This window comes from Aquarana catesbeiana, linkage group LG02 (assembly GCF_042186555.1).
Source record: "Aquarana catesbeiana isolate 2022-GZ linkage group LG02, ASM4218655v1, whole genome shotgun sequence".
NCBI classification, from domain to species: domain Eukaryota; kingdom Metazoa; phylum Chordata; class Amphibia; order Anura; family Ranidae; genus Aquarana; species Aquarana catesbeiana.
In genome coordinates this window covers 786874063-786899188 of record NC_133325.1, presented here as the reverse complement: position 1 = coordinate 786899188, position 25126 = coordinate 786874063, and the positions used below count along the sequence as shown (strand labels likewise).

Here is a 25126-nt window from a genome sequence, read left to right as displayed (position 1 = left end):
ACATGGGAGGGGAGCACATACAACATGTCTACAGACCATCGCCACCAAAAATTCTTCTGGAGCTAACAGTGATGTACATTAGCACATCTTTCATTCCTATTTAATTTTAAATCATATTTATTAATTGATTGTATTTTTATTAATTATAATAATGTATTATTGTGTATTAGCACATCTTCCATTCCTATTTTATTTTAAATTAGATTCATTTTAAACAAATAGTATTTTTTATTAAATAGAATAATGTATTATTATTAAAATCTTATTATTATTAATATTATTGTCACTAATAAAAAAAAAAATATATATATATATATATATATATATATATATATATATATATATATATATATGATAGAATCAAATGTTTTTGTATTATATAATCAATAGTATAAGAGAGTCAACATGTTTCGGGGGTTCACATTCCCCTTAACCAGGGCTTCATCAGGGCTTATATGTCTTGTAACTAGGGCTCGTTCACACGGTGGTAGGCATTGCCACCCCCTCTAAAAAGGATCCGTGGTGGATCACTTTTCAGAGGGTGGCTAACAGGCTCATTATAAATGCCACATTATGTATTATCGCCAGCATGTGACGCACTCTGGACTCTCCTACCATTGGTCTGGTGCCCTTGCTGCTTTCTACATATTCAGATTTCTCTGAAGACCCCCTCCCTTGTTTGGGAGCAGCAGCCTCACCGAAGTAATTCAGCTTATCTAATAAGAGAGTAATAAGACACTAAACTGGGCATTATTATTATTAGGAGATCCTGTGCCTCTCATGTTACCCCTCCATAGTCGCTATCATGCGTCAATGCTTTTCCTAACACCCCCATTATAATCACAGATGACATCAGGGAGACTTACTCGGAGGGCTGTTGATGGTCTGCTGGTTCTGGAGGTCCGGCTTCACTTCCTGAGAGCAGTGTGCTGGCCTCATCCTGCGTCCAAACACAAGAAGAATTCAGCATAATATTTGTACGCACGGCAGGACATTATTATTGTACCACGCCATGATAACGTATTGCATTACCCCCAACAATGCGCATTAACCTGTCAGTAGGTTTACAATGACTCCATAAAATGAGATATTTATTGTTTTATGTAGGATGTGCGCATAACTTTGAAAGAAGGTGGCCAGTCATAAGAATGCCCCCTACATTGGTGGCCAGTCATAAGAATGCCCCCTACATTGGTGGCCAGTCATAAGAATGCCCCCTACATTGGTGGCCAGTCATAAGAATGTCCCCTACATTGGTGGCCAGTCATAAGAATGCTCTTAACATTGGTGGCCAGTCATAAGAATGCCCCCACATTGATGGCCAGTCAAAAAATTGCCCCTGACATTGATGGTCATTCATAAGAATGCCCTTAACATTAGTGGCCAGTCATAATAATATCCCTTACACTGGTGGTCAGTCATAAGAATGCCTCTAGGTTGGTGGTCAGTCATAAGAATGCCCTTAACATTGGTAGCCAGTTATAAGAATGTCCCTACATTGGTGTTCAGTCATAAGAATGACCTTAACATTGATGGCCAGTCATAAGAATGCCCCTTACATTGGTGGCCAGTCATAAGAATGTCTCTACATTGGTGATCAGTCTTAAGAATGTCCCTTACATTGGTGGCTGAATAGTCATAAGAATGCCCCTACATTGGCGACCAGTCATAAGAATGATCCTAATTGGCATTGGATCCAAAACTAGGTAGGCACCATTAAATGGGAGGTTAATTAGCCACAGCTCAAGGAACTCCTAGCAACCTCTAAGAGAACTTTAAGGTTCCATGGAACTATAGTTGAGAATGGATACTCTAAAGTCTATAGACTTTACCTAGTCTGCTGCAGGCAGGAGGAAGCATTTCCTCAGTCTATCCCCAATGATCGATCTGCAACATTGTAACCTTGAAAAGTGTCTAAAACATTCATGGACTTGAAATGATGTGTGATGGCCAGTATTGCTTTTGCATGTACTGACCTTGTATCAGTCAACATTGTAACCATGTACCCAACCTGTATCCTAATCTTATCGTTACTCAATATAAAATTTGGTAAAAGAAACTGATATATGATGATAGAGCCACTTAAAGGTCAGGTCATACCACAAAGGGTTAGGTGAGCTATTGGGAAGAACAGAACTGTACCTGGTGTAGAGCCTTGGCGCAATAATCTCTCTCTTTCCCTCCAGAATAAATCAGCTTGGCGGATGGACACGTTCCGTTTACAAAGGCGCCGTTGGAATACGGAATGGTGCTGACAGCGGGGGTCCCCCTTAGTGGAACCATTGTGTACTGGCAGGAAGAGTTCAGGATGCCGGAACTTGGAAATGTGATGTCCGTGGTTTGCTCTGCAGGTAAGCAAAATGTGCATCAGAGTGTATATAGAGCAAAAAACAAAACAAAAAATAAACTAAATGTGAAAAAAAGTAAAAATATATAAAGTAAAAAAAAAAAAATTAAAAAATAAATACATATTAATAATAGAACATAATAAATAGGTAAAATAAAATAGTTATAAAATAAAATTAAATAAATATAAATAATAATAGTACATAGCAATAAGGTAAAATAAATTAAATTAATTTATAATAGTAATAAAATAAAGTAAAAAATAATGCAAAAAAACCCCCAAAAATTAACTAAAAAAGTGAATCAGAGTGTATATAGAGCAGGTAAAAAACAAAAAATAAACTAAATGCTCTGTCAAGTTAAAACACAATTTTGTGGAAATCCGTTCATTCACTCTCAGTTTTAATTTCCAAAATTGAAAAAATACGATTTCCGTAAAATACTTTTCTCGGGAATCCATTGAGGGACACAACCTGATGGTAAGCAACCCAAGGGTTATACTGCCACCTACAGGAGAAACGGACACTAGGATAATAAAAAACTGAAGTCAAGACCTCCTAGGGGCTATATCCCCTCCCACCTGCTCGGTTTTGCTTAGTGTCCTTAGGAAAATTGAACTTTCTTCCCTAATGCTTTTGAATGACTCTGAGTTTCTTACTACCAAGATGTGTCCCTCAATGGACGTTAGAGAAAAGGGTTTTACAGTGAGTACAGAAGAACTATATTCACAATTGTCTATTGAGGGACAAACTTTGGTAGTAAGAAACTTAGGGATATCCAAAAGCAGTATGAAATAAATATCTCTTCTCCTAAGGACACTAAGCGAAACTAGGTTTTGAGGTAGGATGGGTGGAGCCACCATAGGGTTGGCCTTTAAAAAAAACTGTATATGCCTAGTGCCCATTTCTCCTATAGGTGGCAGTATAACCCTTGGCTGCTTACTATCAAAGCTGTGTCCCTCAATAGACCATACAGAAAATAATTGAATAAATAATAATTCACTATTATTATAATGGATGGATCATCCACTATGAATGGATGATCACTATCAACCCGTGGCCAATCAAGTTGAAGAAACCGATCAGACTGTTTGGCCACTTCTGATCAATTTAATATAGATTTAATTCTATTAAATCCATTTTAGTCGATAAAATTGATCAAAGTTTGCAGGTCAGGCAAACCCATTAACGGTAGGTTGCCTTCCTTCTTCCAGTCATTGTCCACTGATCAATAGCTGGTTGGAAGCGGATGAAAAGCACTATGTGTATGCCCAGCAGGGGTTTACATGACAATGAAGCAACTTATTGGGATTAAGAGCCAGGACTTACTCTGCTTGGACAGCGCCCTCCACAGGCAGATGGGGGTGAACGCCACAATGAGAAGGACGATGGATCCTAGGACCACGCCAACTATCAGGTAAGGCAAGTCGCTGGATCGGGCAACGGTGGCTGTACCCAAAGCTCCGCCCCTGCCTGGGGGAGGAGGGGGCGTCGGTACCATGGACTGGGGAGGCCGGCCTGGCTGGGAAGATGACTTTCGAGCTGCAGATAATGGAAAACATCAGAAAAGGTCATGTGTTACATATTTTTTTACACATTAAAAAAAACATACAGTATAAATATTCAGAATGCCGGAGTATTTTACAACAAATCTAGGATCATAATCCAATAGGCTGGGTAAAGCCAGACTCACCTTTTGTCTCACAGATCATGACATTGCTAAATTCGCTCTCCCCTCCTTCATTATAACACCGCATCTTGATATCGTATGAGGTCTCCGGCTGCAGATGACTGATGGAGTGCCAATGCCGGTCACCTGGAGGATGAAGGGATAACGTAACTTTCAATGTACATCACGGAACCAATTCCTTAGCTGGCTACACATTAACACCTAAGAATGTTTTCACTGGCGACATGACCACCTGCCAAGGGGACCTGGAAATGTCCTAAATGTAAATATCCAAAATTCTGTAGAAACACCCATAATTGAGTAGGAACACCCAAAATTGAGTGTGATCACTCAAAATAGAGTAGAAACACTCAAAATTTTGTAGGAACACACAAAATTGAGTAGAAACACCCACAATTGAGTAGAAACACTCAAATTTGAGTAAAATTGAGTAGCAAGACCCAAAACTGAGTAGGAACACTCAAAATTGAGTTGGAGCACCCAAATTTGAGTAGGATCGCTCACAATTTGGTAAAATTGAGTAGAAACACCCAAAATTGAGTAGGAACACTCAAAATTGAGCAGTAACACTCAAAATTGAGTAAGAACTCCCAACATTAAGTATGAACATGCAAAGTTGAGTAGAACATCCCAAATTTCTAGGAGTCCCCAAGACATACCAAAAGCCACCACCTCTGACATATCACTTTTGGGTGGAGGAACCCTTTAGCTGTTTTATATGTACTAAAAATTGCGCTAAGAAGAGCCAATAAAAAATGGGGGATGACCCTCTGGGATTATCACAGTGCAGGTGGTCACCACTTACCTTCCACTACATCCTTCTTATAATCGCTGTCGTTGTCACTGTCTGTTGGTCGGTAGTAGATGTAGAAGCCATGAATTGGAGTGTTGTTGTTACTCGCTGAAACGTACTGGAAAAAAACAACAACAAAAAATGATCTTTTAGTCCCATAGTAAGCGTATATATCCATCCATAGTGGGCACAAACACAGGGCTACATTGTCAGAGGGGGGCAGGGGGGCACCACATTGAAATAAATACAGCAATATAATGAAAGACAGACAATAAAGGGGTATTTTTAGGAGAAAATAGAATTCCCCCATTTGTCCAGGGCCCACAGTGTTGCCCCAATTAATAATTTGACAGTGCCCGCCACCAGCTGGTGAAATAGAGTATTGCAGCTTGACCCATGACATTAAATGGTTCTATTTGGGAGCCAGCGCATTTCATCGGTCACACTTTAGGCCACACGGTGACTAATAGCAGGAGTAAGGCATTTTAAGATAAGAAGATATCTCAGTAGTACCCCCCCTCCCATTTCTTTAAATATCAGACCTCCCCCAACAGTCCTGTATTCCAGGGGCATAGTCCCGCTGCCCATCACTGTAGAGATGTAGGTGGAGTTTGAGGCAAATGGTCCCACTAGGTTGCTTACAGTGAATGTACAGGAAAAATATGTTTGATGTTAGGTCCACTTTAAGTGTAGCTACTGTGTGCTAGCTAGGGACACTAGCACTTGTAATTTGAGCCTGGTGCCACTAGAGGTCACTAAAACAACATGTACTTTTTGAAACCTCACACACGGTTGCAGTCTTCAGCCTCCAGATGCCCATAGGCAGAAGCCTAAAGGGTCTTTTCATAAAAGGTATTATTGCCATATACTACAGAGTGGGATCCTAATCTCACCATCCATTTCAGCATTATGGTGGTCTCATTGAGGGCCTCGGTGAAGGTGATGTAAGGTCCCGTGACTGGACGATCGTTGATGCGGTTTGTGTATCCAGATACCATATACAGTTTAGAAGCTGCACTTGGCTGACTTTCGCCCAGGACGTTAAGAGCCCTGACCCGGAACTTATATGACATCCCTGGAAAAATAAAAATGTGACAATGAATTAGCTGTGTCTGCATAAAATTAAAACACAGCAATTTGTTTTAATATGATCTTTTGAGATTACTGATGAGAAATCTCCCCCCAGGACCCAGAAGCCTCGCTACTTTGTTCATAGCCTCCGTTTTCACCCCATAGCATGCTTACACTAGAACAGGGAGGGTTGCATTTGTAGGGACCCTACCTTAAATTTGACTTTCGTCATCTAAATTTAGTGTGATGGAAACCATTTATGAACTTTATGTTATCTGGGCTTGTTAGGTTTCTCCTAAGCACAGGACATTGATTGCTTCTGCCTGCTGCTGGGAAGTGTTTTCCAGTAGATCGAGTGCAAAGTTACAATGCATTGGATTATGAATATTTTTTGAAGGGTTTATTTCAGTGAAGTGTGCTGAGAAAGAAGATAAATATTTGGGGTGGGCTTCTAAAAAGTTCTGAACCCCCCAGGCTCCTGCCTGGATTGAATGTCAACCCAAGTGCACCTTTTTGTCTCCCAGGCTATTGCCCGGGGATAGGAGGCCAGAGAGAAAAGGAGGCTGTTCTTCTGAGGTCCTGAACCTGGGCCTACAAAAAGAAGGTATTGTTCTCTTGGGGGCCTGAACCTAGACTTACAGAAAAAGGGGTTGTGTCCTTGAGGACCTGAACCTGGTGTGTAAAGAAGAAGGACTTGTTCTCCTAAGGACCTGAACTTGGACCCAAGAAAGAAGGGCTTGTTGTCCTGGGACCTGAACTTGGGTCTAAAGAAGAAGGGTTTGTTCTTTTGAGGGCCTGAACCTGGACCTAAGAAAGAAGGGATTGTTCTCCTGCAGACTTGAACCTGGGTCTAAAGGAGATGGGTCTCTTCGATTGAGGGGCTTAACCTGTACTTAAAAAAGTGTTTTTTCTCCTGAGGGCCTGAACCTGGACCTAAGAAAGAAGGGATTCTTTTCCTGCAGAGCTGAGCCTGGGTCTAAAGAAGATGGGTTTGTTCGCTTGAGGGCCTGAACCTGGACTTAAAAAAGAAGGGGTTGTTTCCCTGAGGACCTGAACCTGGATGTAAAGAAGAAGGGTTTTTTCTCCTGAGGACTTGACCCTGGGTGTAAAGAAGGGCTTGTTCTCCTGAGGGCCTGAATCTGGACCTAAGAAAGAAGAATTTGTTCTCCTGAGGACATGTACCTGGACCTAAGAAAGAAGGGTTTGCTCTCCTGGACTTAAAAAAGAAGATTTTTTTTCTCCTGGGGGCCTAAGAAAGAAGAATTTGTTCTCCTGAGACCTGAACCTGGGTCTAAAGAAAAAGTGTTTGTTCCCCTGAGGGCCTGGACCTAAAAAGGTTTTTTTTTTCTCATGAGGGGCTAAACCTGGTCTAAAAAAAAGGGTTTGTTCTCTTGAAGACCTGATCCTGGGTCTAAAGAAGAGGGGTTTGTTCTTTTGAGGTCCTGAACATGGACCTAAAAAAGAAGGGTTTTTTCTCCTGAGGGCCTGAACCTGGGTCTAAAGAAAAAGGGTTTGTTCCCCTGAGGGCTTGAACCTGGACCAAAAAAAAAGGCTTTTTTTTTTCTTATGAGGGACTAAACCTGGTCTAAAGAAGAAGGGTTTGTTCTTTTAAGGGCCTGAACCTGGGCCTACAAAACATAAACCTGGCCTGTGGCAGAGGCTTAAAAAAACTTAAGGGACTTAAGGCTGGGCTGTGGCACAGGCCAAACAACCAGAAAAGTGGCTACCCGGAGGAAGCATCTTCTGCAGAATCTGCTGTGCCGTATGGTGTCCTGGCGAGAGCTTGAATGAAGGTGCTGCCGATAAAACAGCATGGGTATTTCTGTTGTTTAACTATTCAAGATATCTGCGATGCTGCTGCTATATAGAGTCAATTGACCAATCTATCATTAGGAGTCTGCTATTGAGAGAATTGAAACTACCATCAATCTTGCTGCAAAAGAAGGTTGCATGGCGAATGCTAAACTCAATTGTGCCAATCCTTTTCATTTGAATTTTTGTCCAGAACTACCAAGAAAATGCGCCTTTGCTCACCTTTCTCGAGCTCAGTGATCTCTACAGACAGACGTGATGGCGGGATGTCTCTGGTCACCAAGATCCAGTCACCCTGCTGCTTCAGTTTCTTGTATTCCACCCGGAAAGACTGGATCGGGAATCCACCATTGCCTCGGGGGATCCAGGTCACGTAAACAGAGGTTTCAGAGGCTGCAGAGATGGTCGGTCGGTCCGGAGCCTCTGGAGCTGTAAAGACAATAGACATCATTATTATATTAATGTCCACTTTACTTAAATGTACAGGTTTAAAATTCTTATATTTTGCCTTCTCCAGAACTCTATATCATGGGGTAGGCATGTTCTCCCTGTGCCTGCCTGGGTTTCCTCCCACATTCCAAAGACATGCTGGTAGATTATTGGCTCCTGTATGAATTGGCACTAGTGTGTGTGTTTGCAGTAGGAACCTTAGATTGTAAGCTCCTTGAGGGCATGGGCTCATGTGAATGAACTGTACAATATGTAAAGTGCTGTATAAGTTGTTGGCGCTATCTAAATTCCTGAAATAAAAAGCTATAGACCAGTAGATCTGAAAACTGGACAAAACTGGGGCACTTACGGGACAGTCGGATATTGTCGGACTGGTTGCTGCTTTGCGTGCTGGTCCCTGGGTCGTCCTTCTGAATCTGCACCTCTTTGCTGGCTATGATGTCAGGTTTCGGACGTCGCCCTGTAATATACAACAAACAGAATGTATACCTAATTTACCTCCATTGGCCAGAAGATTACAGCTGTCGTTCAGGCCAACTCAGCAAGTACTCCTTACCTGTCCGGAAAGTCATCATGGCTGTCTGTCCTTCCCCGGCGCAGTTGTAAGCTGCCATCTCCACTTCATATAAGCTTCCTGGGTCCAGCTTGGTGAGCGTTAGGCGGTTTTGAGATCCAGGAACTCGATAAAAAGTCCACTCTTCAGACACATTCCCCAACTGCTGTAGAAAGAAGAGGGAAGTCAGATACATGTGGAGTAATATTACCAGGAAAGTAAGAAACAATGTCTACTAGTCTTCCTTTCCCTATCCCACTTCTCTGTTCAGCTTCTGGGAGTGAAGAGAAAGGCCTAGTAATTCCAAGTAAGGGGGAGCATCTGGCTTGCCCCCCTTCTTCCCAGGTAATTGGCCATATATTCTCATAAATATTGTCAACTAGGGATGGGAAGAGAGTGCCCAGTCCCGTGTAAGCCTCAAGTCTCGACTTTGAACAGGCCTTCTCTCTTCATTCCTGTATGAAGGAAAGGTAAGTGTTTGCTACTGGGGAGGGGAGTAGTTAACAGAACCTGTTGCTTTGCCCTGCATGGAAAAAACAAAGGTTCACATTATAATGTGCAGTCTTTCAACAAGGAAGCTAACCACACTTTCAGACTTTCAGCCAGTAGAGGGAGCAAAAGTATAACAGTAAAATATACACTAATAAGAATGTTTATATTCAGCCAATCTCTTGAAACAGGTCAATCATTGAAGAGGTTCTCTTGAAGTACCTTGCGGTGTTTCACAGTGTAGTACTGGATTGTGGCTCTGCCATTTTGTCTGGGCTTCCACACTAAGTCATAGAAATCGGTCTTGGAAGTTCGGGGGGAGCTGAGGATTATGGGAGCCTCAGGCTGGAGGATGGTCTTATCAGATGGGCAAGGAGTTGGCGATCCTGGAGTTGGAGGTCTTTGCTTCAACTGAGCTGTTAGGAGCAACTGTTTGTCATCAGGAATAGGTGCCTCTGTCCAGGTGCCCACAACTGATCCGGGGCTTATAAAGGTTCCTGGAGACAAAATGGGTGGTCAGTAAAAGAGGAGGTAGGGTATGAAAAAAAAAAAAAGGTTATGAAACGTTAATTTAAGGACATTCATGATGACCTAGTACTCACCTGCCCTGGTGGTCATCAGCAAAGTCAATGCTTGTGCACTTCCTACTTCATTCTCTGCCATACACTGGTAAATGCCATCGTCCTCGGGCCCCACACTGCTCACTCGAAGAACCTTCCTGGAGATCCTGTGTCTCGGGGTAGGAAAAACAGGCACTGCGTTCCTCAACCACACCACAGATGGAGGTGGATTGCCCTTCACCTCACAGGTAAACTTTGCAGTCTGACCCCAGGAGACCATCTGCTGGGACACCTCCATGCTGACCTCAGGTGGCTCTGACAGATGAAATGAAACGATGAGTCAAGATTTTATGCATTACCGCATTAATTCTCACCCTCCCCTCCCTCTCCACTCACCTCCACAACCCAAAACCTCCTCTCTGCTCACCTCCATACCACAAACCCCCCTCTCTGCTCACCATCATACTCCATAACCTCCTCTCTGCCCCCATCTGTACCCCTGACCCCCCCTCTTTGCTCATCTCTGTACTCCAACTCCCCCCCATCTGCTTGCCTCTGTACCCCAAACCCCCCTCTTGACACACCTTTGTACCCCACTCTCTCTGCTATCCTCTGCAAGCCAACCCCCACCCTCCCTCTCAGGGCAGGTCCATTCTTCCATTACAATCCATAAAGTTATGGTCAGTGCGAACCGAGCGAAGAGCGGCTGGTAACCTGCAAGTGACATATGGCTGGCAGCCGGTTACAGAGTCAGAACCCCGGGCACATACTTCTTCTGCTTCTGCTACCTCTACTGGCACTGCATATACACACACATAGCCTTACACTTTCACCGAGTACTCTTGACTCAAGAAGCCGCTTACTCCTTCCACTGCTCTATGCTGCACTGTGCTGACCAAGTTCCTGCTGTGCTGATGTACAGTTCAGTGGAGCAGGAGCTCGTGGGATCTGACAGCATTTTTCAACCAGGATGCTGCAGAACCCCTGAGGACCTCAGGCGGCACCCCAGGGTGCCATGGCAACCCGGTTGAAAAAAGCTGTATTAATGGATACGAAAGGCAAGGCAAAAATAGTTAGCTTTGTATGAGTCTTAATTCTTGCCTTTTACAATCTGAAACTCACTCAAATGTCAAATAAGTCACAAATGTGGTGGACAGGATATTTTCCAACCAAATTCCATTCTTCCCCAAACTCAAGAAACGTTCCCAACTACAAAATTGAACAGCTTGCCTGTTTGTACTCAGACCATGGGGATGATAAGTCTGCTGCAAGGCCAAGTCCACTACTAGAATGGAAGTTCCGCCACCGAGTGGCTTGTTTTAAATTTGGAGAGCAATACCCAGCAGTCCATCCAAAGACGGATATCATCTAAACATGAATGATCTACCAGTATCCATAATTCAGCACAAATGTCCATGAAGGCATGGCTTGGCAGGTGGACCTGACCAAAAAATGATGGTTTTAATTTGTGTGATCAAATAAACCCTCAAAAATGTTGTGCCCTGCTTTTTTAATTAGTTACTCTTTCTGCATCATGCTACATTAACTTGGATAGATGGATCAAAGAGGTCTGAGAACTTCAATGCCATCAAAATCTGGCATAACTTACCAAAAACCTGTACATTATAGAAGATAAACGCTGAGCCTCCATCTCCAATTCCATTACTAGCTGTGCAGGTATACGTCCCAGAATCCTCCTCATTTGTGGCCTCTATCAGGAGGTTGCTGAGCAGAAAACGCGTTTTATTCTGGTCAATGACGTCAGACCCGTCCTTGGCCCAAGTGATCCTTGGCGGTGGCATGCCACTAGCTACGCACTCTAAAAACAGGCTCTGGCCCTTGGTGACGATGATGGTCTGCGCCATGGGAGGGTAGATGATCCGAGCCATCTCCGCTGTGGAGCCTAAAATGCAAACACCGTGTATGAGGAACACCAAGAGTTGAGTTGACCTCCAAAAGTGGACAGATACAGGAAACATGGATTGACCAAAGCTTTTTCAAAATGGTTTGTAAAGGTAATAATGGGCGGGTACCATTTTTATTTGTACAAGTCAACAGTTTACTAAAAATGTACTTGAATGCAAAATTAGGGAATAGCGAAGGGTTAGACCCTTTCTCGAATTTTTAGCGCTGTCCATGTATCCGCTGGGGATATTTACCCAATATTTGTCCTGGTTACCATTGTGACCAGAACACAAAATAAAGGGCAAATTCAAAAATGTTGAGTTATCACCATAAGAAGAAATGAGAAAAAAATACTCTCATGGGGCAACTGTTCCAGTGACAACTTTTTAAGATGGGGAAATTCTGGCATTGCATACACTTTAGGGTAGGGTTTCTCAACCAGGTTTCCATGGAACCCTAGGGTTCATCCAGATGTTGCTAGGGGTTCCTTGAGCAATGAGCAATGTTCTGCCTCTCAGATAAGTTCCCACTGACACCATTGATCTTTATAGCTATCTGTAAGGGAGTAATTCTACCCAAAGCACTAATGTATCATGAGTTAAAGATAAAGTAATTTTTAGCAGGGGTTCCCCAAGACTGGAAAGTAATTTCAAGGGTTCGACTGTGTTGAAAAGGTTGAGAAAGGCTGATTTAGTGTTTTTATTATCAAATATGAGGAATGGATGAAGAAGTGGATTTGCTGATTCTGTTCGGTCAACTATCTATGTAGCAAAAGCTTATAAACGCAAACATTTTTTATATTTTTGGCCAAGAAGTAAAAAGATCTTGTCACAAAAGAAATCTGTGGGCCGCCATTGTTGTCCTTCAAGGATCAAAAAATTTTCAGATAGTGGTCAACAATGGCAGTGATATACAGATTATAATATCAGAAGACCCATGGACATAAGCCTGTGTTTGCTATGTAAAATACACAACATAGTCAAATATTCTGGCCCAGTCATAATCAGATCTTCTGGCTCTGTCTCGAGTCTGTCTATGGCTGGCCTAACAGATCTTCTGACTTACGTCGTACTCGCAGACGGTCGCTGGAGACGGACGTCTTCACTTCCTGCGTTACCGGGTTGTACGCCGCACACTGGTACGTTCCTTCATCCTCCTGGGTGGCATTGACGATCTGTAGATTCCCCGAGGGCATGATAAGGTAATTATCTGTGCAGGCACAAAGAAGAACAAAAATGTTATGGGGCACACCGGCATTTCTAGAAAAATTATGCAATGACATGCCTTATTCAGGTATTACGAGATTTAAGCTGGAGTTACACATTACAATCTTCGTACAAGCTTACTTAGACCTATAGACAAGGATTTCTCAACTAGGGTTCCTCCAGAGGTTTCTAGGGGTTCCGTGAGCAATTTCTGCCTCTCAGATAAGTTCCCACTGACACCATTGACCTTTTCAGACATCTATAAGGGGGTAATTCTTCGCAATGACCACAAGTGTAAGGAGCATTCCTCCTACTGACCCATAACACTAATGCATCATAAGTTGTAGATGTAGTAATATCTAGCAGGTGTTCCCTGAGACTGGAAAGTTATTTCAAAGGTTCCGCTATGTTGAAAAGGATGAGAAAGTAGAAGAAGGACTGCCTAAACAATCTATTCAATTTATGTGGAAAGTTCTTGCTCTACATAGCCATTGGTAAATCTAAAACTGATCGTACAATTAGATTGTAACATGCTTGGCCAGCTTTAGATGCCATTTCGAACCCATGCCCTGTTTTCTGGGAGGTTTAAAAATCCATTTTAACCGCCATGTTAAAACAAGCTGGACCATTGGCCTTTGGAATGGAGGTAACCTTGTGTTCTACTCTACTTTGACAAGCTTGCTCCTCCACCTTTTTCTTATAGTGTTCAATAAAGAGATTTGACTACTGGATGGAGCTCTCCGGCACATTTCCTTTGTCCACTTTTTGGATAGAGTAAGGAACCAGGTATGTGTCCTGCTGGGGAAATTTCTCTCAACTTCCTGTCTTGGATACCCAAGGTGAGTAGAATTTCCAACCTGGGCAGCTGTCATAATGTCCCTGTTGGAAGATTTCCCCTCATCTCTTGATGTCATGGCAATTCAAAAATTTAGGACACCAGGGCAAATAGACTAAATCTGATCAGCGATGACAGAGACCACAACATAAACTTGGCAGATGGCCTAACCCTTCCCTACTCAATGCAAAAAAAAAAAAAAAAAGTATTGCCTTTACATCTACTTTAACAGCTGCTAAGATATCAGCCACAGAGGGAGTGCATTGTTTTTTGCAGGTTGGACAACCACTTAGTAGTACTGCAGAGAAGGAACAGAGACTGCTTATGTAATGATCTGATATGGCCCTATGTCTCATCTCATTACATAAGCAGTCTCTGCTTCCAACTTTGTAGTGCTACACAGTGGTCATGTGGCCTGCAATTAAAAAAAACAATGCACTCCCTGTGTGGCTTATCAGGGAAAAAGACAATTTCTGTCAATTGAAAAAAGGATTTTCATTCATGACCAAGGTTATAAAACGAGACCCTGAACTTCAGACCCATCTTTTTTGTTTAATGCGTAGATGAGTATATATGTGATACAGCGCACCTTTTTAGTTTTGACATATGCGCTTCCATGACACATTCGCCCCTAGGCCGTGTTGGCTATCAGTCCCATTTCTCTCCTCCTGCCTTGCCAAACCTTTCTTTTCCCTCCCGAAGGCGTCAGCTCAGACTGACAGCAGGTAAAGATCTCATCGCCTGCACTGGCCCCGAGGATTATTTCCTAAGTTTTATTTGACATCGGTTGCTACGCGAGAAGATAATGAGAGCTGACAGCCAGAGACAGCTCTGATTAGTCCAAGTACTGAGCGATTCCTCCATAATCCCCGCTGAGACATCCACACTTTAACCTCTCACCCCCGCAAACCCCCATTTACTGCACGGGGGACTGGGGATCACATTCCATGCCCCCCCTATGGACGGCTCTGTCCGTCTGCTCCACCTAATAACTCAGATATAAAGTTACAGGAAACAGACTAATACCCAATCTTCATCATTCTGAGCAAATATTGTTTTTAACCAACAGCCTTTGTCTGTAATTTAGAGGAAACGTATAATATTCTGTGAATTTTCACTTGAGGGAAGCATGGAAAAGATGTGTGGCCTTTTTCTCTTTATATAGTTTCAAATATATATACTATAAATATATATATATATATATATATATATATATATATATATATATATATATATATATATATATATATATATATATATATACACACACACACACACACACACACACACACATATATACATATATATATATATATATATATATATATATATATATATATATATATATACACACAGTATCTCACAAAAGTGAGTACACCCCTCACATTTCTGTAAATATTTTCTTCTATCATTTCATGTGACAACACTGAAGAAATGACACTTTGCTACAATGTAAAGTAGTGAGTGTACAGCTTGTATAACAGTGTAAATTTGCTGTCCCCTCAAAATAATTCAACACACAGCCATTAATGTCTAAACTGCTGGCAACAAAAGTGAGTACACCCCTAAGTGAAAATGTCCAAATTGGGCCCAAAGTGTCAATATTTTGTGTGGCCACCATTATTTTCCAGCACTGCCTTAACCCTCTTGGGCATGGAGTTCACCAGAGCTTTACAGGTTGTCACTGGAGTCCTCTTCTACTCCTCCATGATGACATCACAGAGCTGGTGGATGTTAGAGACCTTGTGCTCCTCCACCTTCCGTTTGAGGATGTCCCACAGATGCTCAATAGGGTTTAGGTCTGGAGACATGCTTGGCCAGTCCATCACCTTTACCCTCAGCTTCTTTAGCAAGGCAGTGGTTATTTTGGAGGTGTGTTTGGGGTCGTTATCATGTAGGAATACTGCCCTGCGGCCCAGTCTCTGAAGGGAGGAGATCATGCTCTGCTTCAGTATGTCACAGTACATGTTGGCATTCATGGTTCCCTCAATGAACTGTAGCTCCCCAGTGCCGGCAGCACTCATGCAGCCCCAGACCATGACAGTTCCACCACCATGCTTGACTGTAGGCGAGACAAACTTGTCTTTGTGCTCCTCACCTGGTTGCCCCCACACACGCTTGACACCATCTGAACCCAATAAGTTTATCTTGGTCTCATCAGACCACAGGACATGGTTCCAGTAATCTATGTCCTTAGTCTGCTTGTCTTCAGCAAACTGTTTGCGGGCTTTCTTGTGCATCATCTCTAGAAGAGGCTTCCTTCTGGGACGACAGCCATGCAGACCAATTTGATGCAGTGTGTGACGTATGGTCTGAGCACTGACAGGCTGACCCCCCACCCCTACAACCTCTGCAGCAATGCTGGCAGCACTCATACGTCTATTTCCCAAAGACAACCTCTGGATATGACGCTGAGCACGTGCACTCAACTTCTTTGGTGGACCATGGCGAGGCCTGTTCTGCCACCGTGCTGCAGCTAAATTTCAGGGTCTTGGCAATCTTCTTATATCCTAGGCCATCTTTATGTAGAGCAACAATTCTTTTTTTCGGATCCTCAGAGAGTTCTTTGCCATGAGGTGCCATGTTGAACTTCCAGTGACCAGTATAAGAGAGTGAGAGCGATAACACCAAATTTAACACACCTGCTCCCCATTCACACCTGAGACCTTGTAACACTAACGAGTCACATGACACCAGGGAGGGAAAATGGCTAATTGGGTTCAATTTGGACATTTTCACTTAGGGGTGTACTCACTTTTGTTGCCAGCGGTTTAGACATTAATGGCTGTGTGTTGAGTTATTTTGAGGGGACAGCAAATTTACACTGTTATACAAGCTGTACACTCACTACTTTACATTGTAGCAAAGTGTCATTTCTTCAGTGTTGTCACATGAAAAGATAGAAGAAAAGATTTACAAAAATGTGAGGGGTGTGCACACTTTTGTGAGATACTGTGTGTAAAAAATATATATATATATATATATATATATATATATATATATATATATATATTTTGTGATATGCTGCTGGTTTCCTGATCATTGCCTCTCAAGTCCAGCAGCAAAGGGGTTAAGAGTTGCGTTTCCAAGGGGGGGATTATATCGGGGTTATGTCAGTGGAGCAGTACAAGGTGGCAGGCAGCGATGATATGAGGCCCTCAGGCATGGCGGTGTTCAGTCACCCGCTAGACTCCCCGCTCTTCATTATTCTGATATATTTTGACTTCCCATGTCAGCCAGGATTGTCAGCCCCGCAGCCCAGGCAGTTCCGGGCATGTCCCTGGCGGGGGCGGGGTGTGTGCTCACCTTCCCGGGACCAGCTCAACTGTCAGCGGGCAGAAAGCCAGGACCACGGCTGAGCTGACACCAACACTTGGGACGTGATGGATGGATGAAAAGGCGTGCCTGTGTGTGTGCTGGGTTATCCAGGCCTTCCAGCCAGGGCTTCTGTGCCTACAGGTTGGCGCCATGTTGTTTCAGAGGAAGGGCCAACATGTGGCAAGGGTTCTATGGAATCAAACAGACGTTATGGATGGGCCTCAATGGCTTTCATGTACGCGCCACACACCCAAACCAGCCAAGACTGGAGTTTTCTAACGTTTAATATTTATTTCCTGATAGTTCCAAACTTAAAATGACTAACACATGCGGTATGCCTTTTAAGTAACACTTACAGGGCATGTCCCGACCCCAGCCTGTGATTGGACAGTGAAGAAGCAGCACACTGAAGAGCTAATTTCACTGTCGTTCTGCTCTCTCCTCCTATCAGAGTGCTCCTTGTTAGCACATGAGCATTACAGCACTACCTAATTGGCTCCTTAGGCTGTTTCCCTCTTCTCCCAGTCTGAGCTCTGCTGTACAGGGATTGCAAGAGGCTGATACCAAGTCCAATTAAGGCACTTACACTGCTTACCTTTACAAAAAAATATATTGAATGCTGCGTTAATTTGTACCTCTTATATCTGCATAGGAGCTCTTCCTTAACACTCACCTCTGGATGCCTCCAGCCATTCCTGCTTGACGCTGTATCGCACTTGAGCTTTGGGGTGACTCTCGGGCAGGTTGCAGGCTATGACCGCCGTGTTCCCTTCGTCCACCTCGATCACGTGCTGCGTGTCTGATTTGAAGTCTTGCAGATCTGTAGGGAGCAGAAAATGAACATTTTTAATATGCAAAACTAATAGGCAATCAGGACAATCAAAAAAAAAAAAAGATAAGCGCCCCCAAAGAATGGCGACCAATTATAATATTTTTAAGTGGAATAATTAAAAAAAGAAAAAGAGATAAAAGAACAAAGTGTGGTGGCCAATCAGAAGATTCTAACTGGAATAATAAAAAAATCAGTCCTAGGTGTGGTGGCCAATCAGAAAAAAGAAAAAGCAGTCCTAGGTGTGGTGGCCAATCAGAAAATTTAAAAAAAAACAGCCCTAGGTGTGGTCGATCAGAAAATTCTAACTGGAATACTAAATAAATAGCCCTATGTGTGGTGGCCAATCAGAATATTTTTAATGGGAATAATCAAAAAAGATGATTGGTATTGGTATAGATTGGTAGCCAATCAGAATATTTTTTTGTTGAAAAAGTAAAAAAAAAATTTTTAAAAAGTAAGAAACCAAAGCATAATGGCCAATCAGAATATTTTTAAGTGGAATATTTAAAAAAGATAAGGGCCCTAGGTGTGGTGACCAATCAGAATATTTTTAATTAGAACAATCAAAAAAAGATCAAATCCTCTAGCATTGTTGCCAATCAGTATATTTTTTTTTTAACAGAAAAGTTTTTATTAATCAGTATTTTTTTAATTGAAAAAGTAAAAAAAATGTAATTAAAAAATAAGGAGGCCAAAGCATAGTAGCCAATCAGAATATTCTCAAATGGAACAATAATAAAATACAGGCCCAAAGCATGGTGGCCAATTAGAATATTCTAATTTAAGTATTAAAAAAGAGCCATAAATGTGGTGGCCAATCAGAATGTTTTTAACTGGAAAAAAAAAAAAAAAAGAGGCCAAAGCATAGTGGCGATTTAGAATATTTTCAATTGGGGAAAAAAAAGCCCAAAGCACGGTGGTCAATCTGAATATTTTCTAATGGGACAATAAAAAACTACAAGCCCAAAGCATGGTGGCCAATCGAAATATTCTAATTGGAAAAATAAAAACGAGCCTTAAGTGTGGTGGCCAATCAGAATGTTTTTATTTGGAGCAATCAAAAAAAAAGATAGGAGCCCAAAGCATGTTGGCCAATCAGAATGTCTTTAACTGGAACAATGAAAAAAAAAGGGTAAAAGCCCCAAGCATGGTGACCAATCAGAATATTTTGAGTTTGAACATTTAAAAAAGATAAGAGCCCCCCAAGCATGGCGACCAATCAGAATATTTCCAATTGGATCAATCTAAAAAGAAGAGAGCCCAAAGCATGTTGGCCAATCAGAATACCTTTAACTGGAACAATCAAAAAAAGATAAAGAGCCCCAAGCACGGTGGAAAATCTGAATATTTTTTAATTGAAACAATCAAAAACAGATGAGTCCCAAGTTTAGCGGTCAATCAAAATATTTTCCTTAGAATAATCAAAAAAATAGGAGCCTAAAGCATGTTGGCCAATCAGAATATTTTACTTGAAATAATCAAAAAAAGATAGGAGCCCCAAGCTTGGTGGTAAATCAACATTTTTTTTTTACTTCGAAAAATCAAAAAAGGATAAGAGCCCCAAGCGTGCTGATCAATCAGAATTTTTCTTTTAATATCACAAATAAACATAAAAACATTGTGATACTTTTTTTTCTTTTCAACAGAGACTTGTATTTTTTGGACAGCCTTCTTCAGACGTTCTGTAAAATTTTTGTACATTCGCCAACCCTGTGTACTTATGTCTTCTCGCCATTTCTGGGTTGATCAAAAAGCCTGAGTCTCCCGGAAAGTAGGAGGCAAGCCCTTTAAGCAACCTAAAAACTGGAGAAGTTTTTTTTTTTGGAAGTTATGGCGAAGAAGCGGTTAACTCTCTCCGGGAGGGGCAAGGAAGGCCCCTTTATACGCTAGAATGGAAAAATCAAGTTAGGATAGATCTGGTTTTGTGATTTGACACCTGGCCCTGCCTCCATGCTGGTACGTTTGAGAAATCCATTAGGAGCTGTTTTTCCTGCAAGCTCCCCAGCTCACATTCCAAGGCAGCCCCCATCAATCAAAGGTCTGTGCTGCCCCACAGCCCCTCTGGAGGCCTCAATCCATCTCACACTCCGTTTTTCTGTCATTACTGGCTGCAGAACCGAAATCACAGTCTCCCCTTTTCCCGTCACAGCCCTCCTCCCCGTCAGATGGCGGCCCATTCCTCCTTTCTGGATTGAGAACTTTCAGAGAGGCCCTGGGCCAAGGCCGGAGAGGGAGAGAGAGAGATCTGCTTCAGAGCAGTTCCTGGCAAGCTGTCCGGGCGGCGTTCCCTGGTGGAATCGCAGCTCCAGACGCACAGTACGCCATGACCTGAGAGATGTAATACCGCTTTCTGCTTCTAATTAAATCTGCCAAAAAAAAAAAGAAAAATCAAAAGCTCTTTTTGTAAAAAAAAAAATAAAAACGGAGAAGCGAAGATTAAATGAATGCCCTCCCTGTCATAAGTCATTCGGTGTTATTTATTTAATTTAATGTAAGCTGCAGCCAATTTATGGCAGACTCCTGGCACAGAAGACCAGCAATTGGGACAAATCATTTGGTGGAAACAAAATTAGACTTATTAAGTCATTATTATTCTTTCTTTTTTGGGGGGCGGGGGGTGGGGGAGCCGTGCTCATGGAACAAATGACAGAGCCATGTACAATTTGTAGGAGTTAGAGGTAATTACAAGACCTTGGCGATTGCCATAATTTTCGTGAAGTCGGTCTTAAGGCAAAACGTAGGCTTCCGAAGGTGACTGCAGTCTCGTGGTGCCACCACAAATAGGCATTTGGCCAACCTGACCAAACATTCTATGTGAGCAGAGCGAAGAGGTTGAAAAAGGTGATTGGTCATGCATTGACATGGCCGAAACCTCTTATCTCATGGAGGAACCAAAGTCTATCCTCTCAACTGTTCCTCTAATCATTGTTTTCATTTTTTTTGGGGGGGGGGGGGGTGTTCGTGGAAAGTGCCATCACCTACATGGCTCTGTCATTTGTTCCACAAACACCCCCCCCCCCAAAAAAGAAAATAATGATTGGAGGAACGGTTGAGAGGATAGACTTTGGCCAATTTGACCAAATACTCAGAGGGAGATAGTGGAAAAAGGTGATTGGCCGAAACCTCTCATCTCATGGAGGAACCAAAGTCTATACTCTCAACTGTTCACTGAATTATTATTATTTTCTTTTTTTGGGGGTGGTGTTCATGAATGACAGAGCTGTGTACAATTTGTAGGACTTACAGTTATCTACAAGACATTGACAGTTGTCATCATTCCCGTAAAGTGGGTCACGGCGCAAATCGTAGGCTTCCAAGGGCATTGCAGTCACCTGGTGCCACCACAGTTGGGTGTTTGACCAATTTGACCAAATACTCCAAGGGAGATGGTCGAAAAGGTGATTGAGCATGCATAGACATCACACCACAGAGAGGCATTTGACCAGTATGACCAAACACTCCATGTGGGCAGAAGGAAGAGGTTGGAACAGGTGATTGCTTGTGCATAGACATGACTGAAACTTCGTATACCATGAAGAAACCAAAGTCTATCCTCTCTACCGTTCGCCTAGTCATTATTCTTTTTTTGGGGGGATGGTGTTCATGGAAAAGATGACAAAGCCATGTACAATTTGAAGGAGTTAGAGGTAATTCCAAAACATTGGTGATTGCAATTTTTTCCATGACGTTGATCATGGGGCAAATCATAGGCTTGGGCATTGCAGCCACATAACGCCACCACAGTTGGGAGTTCAACCTCTCAACTGTTCCCCTAGTCATTATTCTTTTTTCTTATTTTTTAGGGGGGCGGGGCTGTGTTCATGGAACAAATGAAAACTGTCTGTGTACAATTTGTAAGCGTTAGAGGTATTTACTAGAGTAAATGCCTCTTACAAGAGCCATCATTTCCATGAAGTCGGTCACGAAGCAAATCAAAGGTTTTTAATGGCATTGCAGCCACATAGTGCCACCACAGATGGGCACTTGACCAATCTGACCAAACATTTCATTTGAGCAGAACGAGGAGGTGGGAAAAGGTGATTTCCTGTGCATTGACATGGCCAAAACTTCATATCTATTGGTGGAACCAAAGTCTATCTTCTCAATCGTTCCCCAAGTCATTTTTATTATTTTCTTTTTTCCAGGGATGGGGTTTGTGTAACAAATGACAGAGCTATGTACAATTTGTAAGAGTTAGAGGTAATTACAAGACATTGGTGATTGTAATCTTGGTCAAATTGTTCATGGGGCCCATCATAGACTTCCAAGGGAATTGCAGCCATGTGGTGCCACCACAGACGGGCATTTGACCAATTTGACCAAGCACTCCGAGGAAGAGGTGGGAAAAAGTGATTTGGCCATGCATAGATATAGTCAAAACCTCTTATCTCATGAAGGAACCAATGTCTATTCTCTCAATTATTCCCCTGGAACCCTAGTGCCCAACCCATGGCCCCTTGGTTATTATTGTGCGGCCCTTGAGCCCCAGCAGACAGTAAAGTAGGAGATAGGTAAAGTGTATTTTAATGTTAACTCCGAGGTGACCAAATCTCAGGTTCCTGGTGACAACTGACAGAGGTGGGACTTTCACTTAGGGGAAATTTGTTGTCACCTCCTGATATTTCTCCAGGACAGGAAGTGGAGGGAACATCTACTAAGCAGGGGCCACAGACAGCAATAAACAGCTGAATGAGGGTCTACTGCTTTCCCACTTTATTCAAAGCTAAAAAAAAAAAATAAAAAAAAAGGCAAAGGCTCCACTTTCAGCTCTACATGGCGGCGTTATGCTACAAGTCCCAACGTTCTTCTCCAGCTGTTGACTGGATGGTGACGCGGCATATCGGAAGGCGTCTTTCTAAAGCACCCCGTCTGTCACCATGGTAGGAACTGAGCGGAGAGCAAGGAAGTTTTTGCTACTTAAGCCGATTCTGTGTGGTTATTATACAAAGTTCAGCTGCCGACTGTCTACTCTCTGTGCTGTGATGTGGTGTTATTTCTGGATGGCGGCAAGCCGCGGTCACCCAAACCCAACGCTTTACAACAACGCGGAGAAGGGAAAAAAGTGGGCTGAGACGAAAAAGCTTTACCAGGATAGCAAAACTTTATCGACAGCAACAAGAAACAGAAAGGGGAAGAGAGACACAGCATTATTATTATACATTTATATAGCTCTGGCATACAGTGAGGGAAAAAAGTATTTGACCCCCTGCTGATTTTGTACGTTTGCCCACTGACAAAGAAATGATCAGTCTATAATTTTAATGGTCGGTTTATTTTAACAGTGAGAGACAGAATAACAACAAAAATATCCAGAAAAAAGCTTTTCATAAAAGCTATAAATTGATTTGCATTTTAATGAGTGAAATAAGTATTTGATCCCCTATTAATCAGCAAGATTTCTATACAGGTAATGAGCAGAGATTAGGAGCACTCTCTTAAAGAGAGTGCTCCTAATCTCAGCTTGTTACCTGTATAAAAGACACCAGTCCACATAAGCAGTCAATCAGATTCCAATCTCTCCACCATGGCCAAGACCAAAGAGCTGTCCTAGGATGTCAGGGACAAGATTGTAGACCTACACAAAGCTGGAATTGGCTACAAGACCATCGCCAAGTAGCTTGGTGAGAGGGTGACAACAGTCGGTGCGATTATTCGCAAATGGTAGAAACACAAAATAACTGTCTCCCTCGGTCTGGAGCTCCATGCAAGATCTCACCTTGTGGAGTTTCAATGATCATGAGAACGGTGAGGAATCAGCCCAGAACTACACAGGAGACTCTTGTCAAAGATCTCAAGGCAGCTGGGACCATAGTCACCAAGAAAACAAATGGAAACACACCACGCCGTGAAGGCATAACATCCTGCTGCGCCCACAAGGTCCCCCTACTCAAGAAAGCACATGTACAGGCCCATCTGAAGTTTGCTAATGAACATTTGAATGGTTCAGAGGAGAACTGTGTGAAAGTGTTGTGGTCAGATGAGACCAAAATCAAGCTCTTCGGTGTTACCTCAACTCGTCGTGTTTGAAGGAGTAGGAATGCTGCCTATGACCCCAAGAACACCATCCCCACCGTCAAACATGGAGGTGGAAACATTATGCTTTGGGGGTGTTTTTCTGATAAGGGGGCAGGGCAACTTCACCACATCAAAGGGAGGATGGACGGGGCCATGTACCGTCAAATCTTGGGTGAGAACCTCCTTCCCTCAGCCACAGCATTGAAAATGGGTCGTGGATGGGTATTCCAGCATGACAATGACCCAAAACACACGGCCAAGGCAACAAAGGAGTGTCTCAAGAAGAAACACATTAAGGTTTTGGAGTGGCCTAGCCAGTCTCCAGACCTTAATCCCATAGAAAATTTGTGGAGGGAGCTGAAGGTTCGAGTTACCAAACGTCAGCCTCGAAACCTTAATGACTTGGAGAGGATCTGCAAAGAGGAGTGGGACCAAATCCCTCCTGAGATGTGTGCAAACCTGGTGGCCAACCACAAGAAACGCCTGACCTCTGTGATTGTCAACAAGGGTTTTGCCACCAAGTACTAAGTCATGTTTTGCGAAGGGGTCAAATACTTATTTCACTCATTAAAATGCAAAACAATTTATAACTTTTTGGAAATGTGTTTTTCTGGATATTTTTGTTGTTATTCTGTCTCTCACTGTTAAAATAAACCAATAAACCGACCATTAAAATTATAGACCGATCATTTCTTTGTCAGTGGGCAAACGTACAAAATCAGCAGGGGGTCAAATACTTTTTCCCTTCGCTGTAACGCAGTGCTGTACAGAGAACACTGAGCCAGTCCCATCAGTCGCTGCACCAGAGGAGCTCACACTCTAATGTCCCCCCACATTCGCACACTGTTAGTATACATTTATATAGCCCTGACATATACCGCAATGCTGTACAAGGAACACTGAGCCAGTCACTCTAGTCTTTGTACCAGAGGAGCTTACACTCTAATGTCCCCCCCACAGTCACACTCTTTTATTGTTATTATACATTTATATAGCTCTGACATATACCGCAGTGATGTACAGAGCCAGTCACACCAGTCTTTGCACCAGATGAGCTTACGTGCCCATGTTTTTATTGCCCATTACCACAGCGGGAAGAGTGTTAGCTCTTCTGGACAGAAGATCTCTTGGGCTCGTATCCCAGATAATAGACCAGTAAATCCTTAATTTTTAACAGAGCATTGGCATTATAATACATTGTTACACATACAGTATGTTACTCTGGCTGGAGGCAGATTTCCAAAATCTTTTTT

The 25126-nt window shown here is 42.6% G+C and overlaps 1 protein-coding gene across 3 annotated transcripts in view; it reads right to left on the bottom strand.

Moving 5' to 3' along the window:
- BOC (BOC cell adhesion associated, oncogene regulated) overlaps nt 1-25126 on the bottom strand; it is a 103270-nt gene that overhangs the window by 6029 nt on the left and 72115 nt on the right. For 2 of the 3 annotated variants that reach the window (XM_073617422.1, XM_073617423.1), the window contains exons 4-17: nt 17700-17846; nt 12734-12877; nt 11373-11666; nt 9806-10078; nt 9426-9700; nt 8718-8880; nt 8511-8621; nt 7934-8140; nt 5722-5903; nt 4841-4946; nt 4039-4161; nt 3675-3887; nt 2143-2345; nt 867-940 (exon numbers count right to left, since the gene is read on the bottom strand). In XM_073617422.1, the coding sequence (XP_073473523.1) occupies nt 867-940; nt 2143-2345; nt 3675-3887; nt 4039-4161; nt 4841-4946; nt 5722-5903; nt 7934-8140; nt 8511-8621; nt 8718-8880; nt 9426-9700; nt 9806-10078; nt 11373-11666; nt 12734-12877; nt 17700-17846 (2515 nt within the window). The remainder of the gene's footprint in view (nt 1-866; nt 941-2142; nt 2346-3674; nt 3888-4038; nt 4162-4840; nt 4947-5721; nt 5904-7933; nt 8141-8510; nt 8622-8717; nt 8881-9425; nt 9701-9805; nt 10079-11372; nt 11667-12733; nt 12878-17699; nt 17847-25126) is intronic. The other variant, XM_073617424.1, reaches the window with a different exon arrangement.